The 10,293-nt window shown below is 34.1% G+C and overlaps 1 protein-coding gene across 6 annotated transcripts in view; it reads left to right on the forward strand.

Moving 5' to 3' along the window:
* Nup98-96 (nuclear pore complex protein Nup98-96) overlaps nt 1–2,787 on the forward strand; it is a 36,272-nt gene extending 33,485 nt beyond the window's left edge. For 4 of the 6 annotated variants that reach the window (XM_067352007.1, XM_012362280.2, XM_067352005.1 and 1 more), the window contains 2 exons: nt 38–287; nt 2,166–2,787. In XM_067352007.1, the coding sequence (XP_067208108.1) occupies nt 38–287; nt 2,166–2,361 (446 nt within the window). In that variant the 3' untranslated portion in view covers nt 2,362–2,787. The other 2 variants (XR_010889341.1, XM_067352006.1) reach the window with 2 other exon arrangements.
* The last annotated feature ends 7,506 nt before the right edge of the window (nt 2,788–10,293 follow it).

Raw genomic sequence — 10,293 nt, forward strand, 5'->3', positions numbered from 1 at the left:
TATTACAAATAATATCACAAAATATTCTATTTTGCAGAGAATTGTGAATATCTGAAATCCTTATTAAACTCGCTAGTACCAATCGAATGTAGTAGCACAATTAGTGGATGGACACATCAAGGACAACTCTTGTGGGAGTACATGGAGATCACTAGTGAAATTGAAAATCTATTAAAATCTGCATCAGATTATTGCGGAATAACTTACCAACTAGAGGCGCTAAAGCCTCGATTAACAAGTTTATGTTACAAAATTGATCAATTTCCATGTCCAACTGCTAAACACAGGTATGTCAATGCATATTCCAATTGTATTTTTTCAAATTGAATTAGGATTGTGTCAAAAATAAGTTATATCTCAAAAAAGGAAGAAAAAAGACAGAAAAAAATTAAAATTTAGAAATTATTTTAATTAAAATTTAGAAGGAGGGGGGGGGGCAACTGTTGATATCATAATTTCTTGCGTAATTTTTAAGGTTGTTTTAAAATCGATTTATTTTTAAAATAGAGATCTATATTTTTCTTATTATATTATCTTTCTTTCCTCCTTCATCAAAATAACTTTTATTTGAAACTATTTTTGGTTAACATTTTTTAAAAATATGCAGGAAAATCTTGATGAATTTTTTAATCTTTAGCTCATGATATTTTAATAAATAACAGTGGAAAAATAGTAAGAAACTTTTTGACTTAATCTGGTTTTAAGAATATAAGATTTGCCTGAAAGAATTTTTTATTTAAAAATTGTTTTTAGTATACATTAACTTTGGAATTACTCTAGTAATTATTACTTCATAGTAATTAATAATTTAAACTGTCTAATGTGTAATTTCTTGTTAGATAGAGAGCGTAAAAAACCAAAAGTCAGATTTTCGTGCGATAGAATTTGTATTATGTTATAAAACAGCTTACAAATAACAAATGTTTCTGCCTGACATTAAGCTATTTTCAAAACAATAAAATATGAAACGCAACGCAAATATTTGCTTTATGATTTACGATATTAAGGCAAGATTTGGTTCGCACGATTAAAATAATGAATTACATAATTAATGATAAAGTTGAAGTACTGAAATAAATTAAACAAACACATTGATTACTGTGACGTCATTAACACTCGAATAAAAAATTATTTAATTTATACATACTTGATAAAATTCATAATACAGTTGTTCGACATTATGTAAAAGAGAAAATGGAAGAGACAAAAAAAATGTGTCAACTTAGTTAAAAATTAAAATGTTAATGCTAGTATTCTAAATCAACGATCCGAAGTGATGAGGGACCTATGAGGAGGGAAAGAATATAAGGAGTGCGGAGAAAGATGATACGAGATGAGTGAAATAAGGAAAAGAAGAGAAGGGTTTTAGATCATAAAAGGAGAAGTAAGTTTAGAACAAGAATAGAGATGACTGATAAAAAGTTGGTGTCATTCTGACTGTTTAATCCTGCATTTTTTATGTTTAATAAAAATTATTTCCAAAATAAGTCTTTTGTTATAAGAAGCTTCCTCGTCCAAAATTCTCACATTGTCCCAATCAAACTCGTGGGAGGATTCAATTTTATGTCTAGAAATCACACGGAAAACCACTTCTTTTATTAATATCCATTTTATGTTCTTTTATTCTAGTATTTAATTTTCTTTTTGTTCGCCCTACATAAGTGGCATTGCAGTCCCGACATAAAATTATGTACACAATACCACAATGAGACAATATATTTAATTGATCCTAGTTTTAATGAATTGTTTTAAATTATTCGGAATCGAGAATGCTATTCTAAGGTTAAAACTCCTCGCGATTGAACTAAAATCTCTAAATGTCGACTTAGTATATGGAACAATCAGAAATGTTCTATACTTCTACTTTTACTTCAACTTTATCATTAATTATGTAATTCATTATTTTAATCGTGCAAACCAAATTTTGCTTTAATGTCGTAAATCATAAAGCAAATGTTTGCGTTGCGCATATTTTATTGTTTTGACACTGAAGATAGCCAGATATCAGATAGAAACGTTTGTAAGCTGTTTTTATAATATAATACAAATTCTATCGCACGAAAATTTGGCGTTTTGGTTCTTTATGCTTCCTATCGTATATAATTCGATTGTTTAATTAGCTGAGCCTTTATATTTCCAAATTTTGTAATTTTTTGTATTTTCAGATTATGCCAGGCTGAAATTGCAAAAAGGACTCTACATTTGACTCGAAATTTGATGTTGTTGGAGAAAAATGAAAAAAAATCTGTTACAAAGTTGTTGGTTCGTTTAATATCTCAGCTACCTCTACCGGAAGATTATGCGCAGCAGGAGCTTCGACCTATTGTTAATATGCGTGTAACCGAAGTAGTGTCGCGATGAATACAGAATACAAATACAGATATATACAAATTAATTTATCGACCATGTAGTTGTAAAGCTTTTATGTTTCTATATATAACTGAAAGAACATTCGTTTTTTTCTCTTTGTATACAATTATAAGTTATAACGCCAGAAAAAAACAAGTGTAAAGTTTGTTTCGGCATCTAGAAATTCTGATACAGTATATGCAGTAAAGATAAGGATAGTAATAAATTACACGTTTGTATAATACATTTATGAAAGCTAAAAATTATAACTGGACACTTGGCAAAATATATTTACGTTATATCGCTTAAGCCTTAACTTTTTTATTGATTTGCGCAAAAAAATTGAGTAATTTAAGAAACATATGACCATAATACAGATGTATTTTCATGCGTAATGTAATTAAGTGTAATGGATAAAGTTAAAGAATATGAACAAGAGTTTTGTATTTAATTCTATCTTTATTTTTTACATAGTACATTGATACGTTGATTACACTGTTTTGCGTGAGCTTGTTTTATGGGAAAGAATAATAGTTTTCCAGTTTTCATATGTTGTTTTTTTATACGTCGACTTCAAATCCAACCTTTAAAAGTTTGTATTATGTGTAGATTTTTAAAAATCGAAGAAATATATGCCAAAAATAATGATTTATGTTATATTACAATTATAATTTTAAGATAAATATTTTTTAAAGTTTTATTTGCGCTATCTTACAATACTAATTTTTATTTTTTTAATGAAATTTGTTTTGCTTTTTTACGATTTTTCTAAACTAATTTATAGATTAAGAAAACAATTTCCTAATACATACTTTTGTATAAACAGACTTTTTTGTGTTTTATGTTTTTCCTATATAAGATTTTCAGACCATATTTGTTGTAAACTCATTAGGGTAAAATATTTAATTATATGAGTAGCTAATTTTATTTACAGATATTCAGAGTGTATCAAACAGATGGTCTACATCAGCGGTCTACATTTCAACCTATGGTACGCGTACCACCGGTACGCAGAGTATTTCCAGGTGGTATGCGAGGTAAATCAAGCATGTATATTAAATTTTGAAATTTAATATAAATCTCGGTCATTATAGCGTTCATTCGTTATTTTTATACCAAAGTGTATGAGATTAATTTGCACTTTTTCTTAATCGTTGATTCCTATGTATTCAATATCTTCTTTTTCTTCTTTTATTATTTTCATATTTATTATGCGATTATTTGTTTATTTATTGATTGAATATCAACGGTTTAATATTCAACCAAAGCCATTTGTTCAATAAAATAAATTTTAATAATAATAGTAGTAGTAGATGTGTGTAGTGGCACCGGGAAGCTCTCCCTTGCAGCCATATGGTTTGTGAAGGGAAATGGAGAGGAGAGGGCGGTAAGTTTAAATGGATAGTTTAGTTGAGCGGAGAAAAGTTTCAAAGGCATTCAGAATATCAGCTGATGGTTTTTTGAAAAGTGCAATAGTTGAGTAAGGTGGATTGTTTCCAGTTTTTTTTAAATTGTTAATAAATACAGTTCTTGGGTTATTATATTTAATGCAGTTCCATAAGACATGATCGATATTTTCATGCGACTGACCACAATTACACATAGGAGAGTTTACAATATGAAATCCAGCCAGGGAAGAATTTAAATTATAATGGTTACTCCTTAATCGGTTTATGGAAGTGATAGTTTTACGTTCATAATTTTGGAAGGGGAAAAACCAGGGCCTATTGGATTGATCATAATAGTTATGGAAGTAGTGAATTCCTTTTTTATTTTTCCATCTGTCTAAGAAGGAATGAAATCTATGTAAGGCCTTTTGTCTGAGTATTGGATATAGATCAGTATAGGGAAGCTTAATTTCAAGACCATTGCCATATCTGATGGCCGATCTTGCTAAGTAGTCTGCCATTTCGTTACCCAAAATACCTTGGTGCGCTGGAATCCATATAATCTCTATGTCGTGACCTTTTTGGTAAGCCATATATAGTTTTTCCTTTAAAAAGACAGTTAGTTGGTTTTTACAGTGTAGGTGAGAACAGTTAGCGAAGGCACGAACTATGCTTTGTGAGTCTGTAAATATTAATGCGTTCTTAATGTTTTTAGATACAATTAAGTCAACAGTTATATTAATTGCAGTGCATTCAGCGGTAAAAATAGAAGCATAGGAGGAGATTCTATAGAAAGGTGAATGATTTAGGGTCGGAGCAAAACATGCTGTCCCGACATAGGTGCCTGGCGATTTTTTTGAACCGTCAGTAAAAAATATAGCTTTACCAACCATAAGGTTGCCATATAGTTCTTTAAAGATTTTATTAGCGTCGGTAGAGCTTTCAAAATTAATAGAGGGTGTAATACGCACGTTAGGCGTCCATGTGAGTGATTCGTAAGAGACAGAATACAATGGAATATATGGTTCCGATTTAATCAGCCTCCTGTAGTCCCGTACAAAATTATAAGCTCTTATTAATAAGAAAGTATTAAGTATATTATGTCTAGTGTGAATTGTAGCCACATCGTTCAAGTATTCGAGTTTGCGTATAAGTGGATGTTTATTTATAGACATGGCTCGAAGTAAGTATCTTCTAGTTAAGAAAGAAAAGCGAGTATAGAGGGGGAGCTCTCCCGTCTCTGCAAGAAGGATGTTATTAGGGGTAGTACTTCTGTATTCGAGTGCGAGTCTAATGGCTTGACGTTGAATGCGTTCTAATTTTTTAAACATTGTATGTGAGGTTCCGGCGAATACAAAGCATCCATACTCAAGAGAGGCACGTATGACCATTTTGTATATAGTCATGAGAGCTGAAGGGTGGGAGCCCCACCACACACCCCTAAGCATTTTAATGATGTTTAGTAACTTAAGACCTTTCGAGTATAGGTGATTGACGTGAAGGTTACCGTTGAATCTATAGTCAAAAATAATTCCAAGGAATTTAGCCCGATCTTTTGAGCTAATAAGAGAATTATTTACTTCAATAGTGCATGAAAAGGGATCTATTCTTTTTCTAGTGAAAATAACCAGAGATGATTTGGTTGGAGAAATCTCTAGACCAATTTCTTGAAGGTAAACAGCAATTTTAGTTGCATTTTGTGATAGATTATTTAGGATTTCTTCGATATTGTGTCCTCTGATATATAGTGCAGTGTCATCCGCAAATTGAAGCAATCGACAATTGTTGGAAATCTGAAGGCGAAGTTTATTAATATACAGATTAAATAAAAGCGGGCTCAGTACAGAACCTTGTGGTACTCCTTTGTAAGCATGATAAGGCTGAGAGAGTTCACCGTTAATTACAAAATGCAGAATTCTAAATGAAGTAAGACTATAAATGAATTTACAAAGTCTTTCCGGGATTTTTATATCCCTTAGAGAGGATAAGAGAATTTCAGGAAGAAGATTGTCAAACGCTCCTTTTATATCAAGAAATAAGCAGGGAGTATATTGAGCTAAGGCGAGGCCCACGCAAATTTCAGAAGAGAGAAGTGCTAGGTTGTCGTAACATGACTTACCCTGTCTAAATCCATATTGGGTTTTGGAGATGATATTTTTACTTTCGCACCACCATTGAATTCTGGTGATTAGAACTTTTTCCATGACTTTTAATAATCCTGAGGTCAGGAAAATTGGCCGAAATTTTCCCGGTGTGGATTTTGGAATAATGAATACGATAGTGTTTCTCCATCCTTGGGGAAAGGTACCTGTATAGAGAATATTGTTAAATATTTTTGTTAATAAACTGTACATAAAAGGAGGTAAGTTTTTTAGCATCCTATAACTAATGCCATCCATTCCCGGAGATGATTTTGAATTGAGTTTTAAAATTACTTCTGAGACTTCATTTTCTTTGATGGAACAGTCAAGCATAGAGTCACCTGGAGGGAATATTGCGTTATCAAAGTGAGTATACGGTGCACAGTAATCCGGACAAAGAGACCGAATTAGATTAGTTAATTCTTCAGTTTTTTGTTTTGTAATAGGAGCAGAGTCAACCGCGACTAAGTTTCTGTTTTTAAAAATTTTTATGTTTTTCCATATTTTTTCAGGTGATGATCGGAATTCTATGTTTTCACAAAATTTTTTCCAAGAATTTCTTTTAGCATTCTTATAAGTTTTTTTTGCTATTGCTTCGTATTTTTTAAGATTCAAATAATTTGTAAGGGTGGGTGCCCTTCTAAAAGCTCCTAATGCCAATTTTTTAATGTTATAAATTTCGTTACAATCGGAATTCCACCAAGGCGAGGGTGGAGGGCCCTTGGAAGAACGACATTTAGATCTGGAGGAATAAGGGTGGTTTTTTGTTGCATCAATGGCCTCTACGAGTAGTGAGGAAATATATTCACACACAATTTGTTTAGATGGATTAGAATTATCATTGTTGATTTTTTCTATAATGGATTCTTCCTGGAACACAAAAAATCTTTTGAATTCTTTCCAATCAGTATTTTTGCTATCGATCCTATGACAAAATCTGTTAATCGAATTAACAGTAATGTGAATAGTAGTATTTATAGGAAAGTGATCGCTTCCCATTGGATCTTCCAGGACTTGCCATGAGCAATGTGGGATTAATCCTGGATTGACTAGTGTGAGATCAACTATACTACGGTTTTGTGTGGGAGAGATGAGCCTAGTAGGAGATCCATTATTTAAGATAGCTAAATCAAAATCAGTTGCAGCTTCTTCTAATGACCTGCCCGCAGAGTCATTGGTGATGCATCCCCAAGATATATTGTGAGAATTAAAGTCACCGAGTATGATAATATTATCAGCGTTTTTTAAAGATGAGAAGAGAGCTTCCCAGTGCTCGTAATTTATTCTAAATGTAGGGTGTTTATAAACAGAAACTATAAGCAGTTGACCTTTGGGGGTGGAAATTCTAACACTCAAAGTGTCTAGGAGATTGTCGAGATTATATATTTCTGAGTCTAGAATTGATGGAATATCAGATTTAATCAGAATGCATAAACCACTGGAATTTTTCCGAATTGAGTCCTTTCTATAAACTAAGTAACCAGGAATGTAAAAGTGAAAATAAGGATTTAGCCATGATTCTTGAATTGCTATAACATCATATTTATTAATAATTTTTAGGAGGTTGTCTTTTTTAGAAATAAGTCCTCTAGCGTTCCATTGGAGCAGACAAATGGAAGAGAATTTAGAATAGTTATCCATTTCTAAAATTTTGATCAGGAAACACTACTGTTTCCCGATTATTGTAAAAGTTTGATGATAGTGTATTAAGTGAGTTGAGATTAGGGAAAGTCTGATTGTTATGTGTAATCATAGTGATAATCTGAGTAAGTAATTGTAAAATCATCCCCAATTGGCCGTCATTTGGGCCAGGAGATGTGAAGTGAGGATTGTTACTATTAGAGCCCACTGGAGGATATCCACATCCATCAGAGGGTCTGAGGAAAGCTCTTCCGTTGGTTTCCAACAAGTAGTCGTGCCCCAAGTTTTGAACCTCCTGGTTTATTGGATTTGGGGGGGGTGGGAAAGAAAGAATTATTCTTCCTGTTCGGCGAAATCTTTGGGGAATTTGGCGATTTAGTCGTCTGTGCATAAGACAGTTTAGGGGAACTGTAATTGGGAGAAGAGGCTCCTTGAACGAACTTACCATAAGAAAGCTCAGGAGAGGATCCTCCAGAAAGAGGAAGGGGGGGAAAGTTAAGAATGTTTGAGCTGAATTCGCTATTAGTACGATTTTTAGTGAGGATGTCCCTTGCTTCCTTTAAGGGAATATTTCTGTCAGCAGCCAATAGCTGAATATCTTTTTGAAGTTTAAATTCAGGACAAATGGGATTCGTCGGTGAGTGATCACCTTTGCAATTTATGCATACTGGTGGCGATCCTATGTATGGGCAGGGAACTTTACAGTCGTGATCGTTGCGAGCACAGTGCGAGCAACGAGGCTTGCCACGACATTGGGTGGCCGAATGGCCAAATCTATAACAAGAGAAGCAAAGCGTTGTCTTTGCAACAAATGGAGTTACATCATATCTAACGTTGAATATATATATATATTTGGGAAGAATTTGGTTGTGGAATGAGATTACAATAGTTTTGGAGGGCACATATTTGGGTTGCTGCTGTTCATTGGAAGCGGATGAGTCCGTGACTTTACGGTTTAGTCTCCTGACCGATAGGATTTTGACAGGGCTATTGGTTTCGTTTTTAATCTCTTCTGAGGTAAGCTCAGTAGGAATGTTACGTATAACTCTCTGGCGAAGAATCCTATAATTAGGAATAAAACATATCATGTTTTTTTCTTTAAATGGTTGTTGAGATACCAAATGATTTGCGGCATCTCTGTTGCGGAATTTAATAGAAACCTTGGAAAAGCCAAGTTTCTTGATTTCCTCTATATCTTTGTCATTTTTGGAAACTTTTGATAGAAATCTTCCAATGAACAGGGGGTGGATGGGAGTAGGGGGGGTAGTAATTGATTGTACGTATACAAAAAATGGACCTTGATTTGAATGAGCATAGCGGTTTAAGGCCAACTCATCTAAGATATTATTTGTCTTTTTTTTAATGTTATGTGACTCACCCGAATTGGAAGAATCAGTAGCAGTGGTAATGATGTCGTCTTTGTTTTGGTTTGGTTTTTTAGAGATATCTAATTCGTTGGGTAAATTATTGTCGTCAGCTGGTCTTTTTTGTCCAGGGAATTGTGAAGAATTTGAAGATCCTGGATTTATAACAGAATTGTTAATGTTTATACCAATAATTTTTGAGATAGCTTCCCTATTTTCTGATGTTGGGTCATTCAAGCATGCAAGGGAGGGATCAAATTGGCTGGATTTCATATCTATATCTGAATCACTTGAGTCAGTTATCATTTCAGAGGTGAAGTCTCTTGAGTTAATAATTGGTTTTTTACTTACTTTGTCTTTATTTTCCGATTTACCTTTAATTTTTCCTTTTGGCCGGTTCCGCGAATGGGAACGGGACCGGGAAGGAAGGCGGGGAGGGTGGCATGATTGCCACGTGGGCAAGAAGGTTAAGGGAAGCCGCTTAGGAATAGCTCAGATATGCGGTGATAGAGTATACTGAGTCTGGCCTTAAAATAATACAGCCACAATGGCTGTGGAAAGCAACACCACTCGTCACTAGGCGCAACGTTAAAAAAGAGATTAAAACAATGATCTCTGCGATAAGGCACAATACTCGTCCGTACAGTTCGCATGAGGCGCCAGACTCTACACCAGCAGCAGCGGGAAAACAATGAGCTTTCCTCTTCTTCCACTGACTCAATTTTAATAATATATTTCTTCGTGGCATGGTATGAAGTGTACTGGTGCGTTGCTGATGTGGTATTGGTTAGGGACAGTGATGCAAACTCGAGCCGGCCAGCACCAGGGCTCCGTGGTAGGGGAAGCATGCACACAAGCGAGAATTGTTACGTCACACGTGCGTGTAACGTAAGCAATTCTCGCTTGTGTGCATGCTTCCCCTACCACGGAGCCCTGGTACTGGCCAGCTCGAGTTTGCATCACTGGTTAGGGATGGCCCATCCCGGATGGGCGAGATTTATCGATTAATCGAAAAATTCCGATAGTTTATTTTCAATTAATCGAGATTTTCAACCAATTAATTTTTCTTTCGAGTAATCGATATTTGATTCTTTTTACTTAACATCGTCAAACTGATTCTGATCATGCAATGTAGTGAAAATGACAAAAGTGAGCAAATTTACTAGGTGTTGACCAATAAAATCATAGATAGACCCCCAGAAGCCATAAAAGGATAAGATTAAGTTATAAATATTGTCTATGCTGTATTTTGCGCGGGCTATTAGTTCCCATACAGCACACAAAGATTGCATACACATTGCATCAATCTTTCATCGTAATGTTGCAATATTGCAAATTCACTGCAAAATGTTGTTGCATCATTGCTGTGGGATTGCAGCAACGTTAAAATGTCCGCTTTTAGGAAGATTG

The sequence above is a fragment of the Linepithema humile genome, chromosome 3, assembly GCF_040581485.1.
Source record: "Linepithema humile isolate Giens D197 chromosome 3, Lhum_UNIL_v1.0, whole genome shotgun sequence".
Taxonomy (NCBI): Eukaryota; Metazoa; Arthropoda; class Insecta; order Hymenoptera; family Formicidae; genus Linepithema; species Linepithema humile.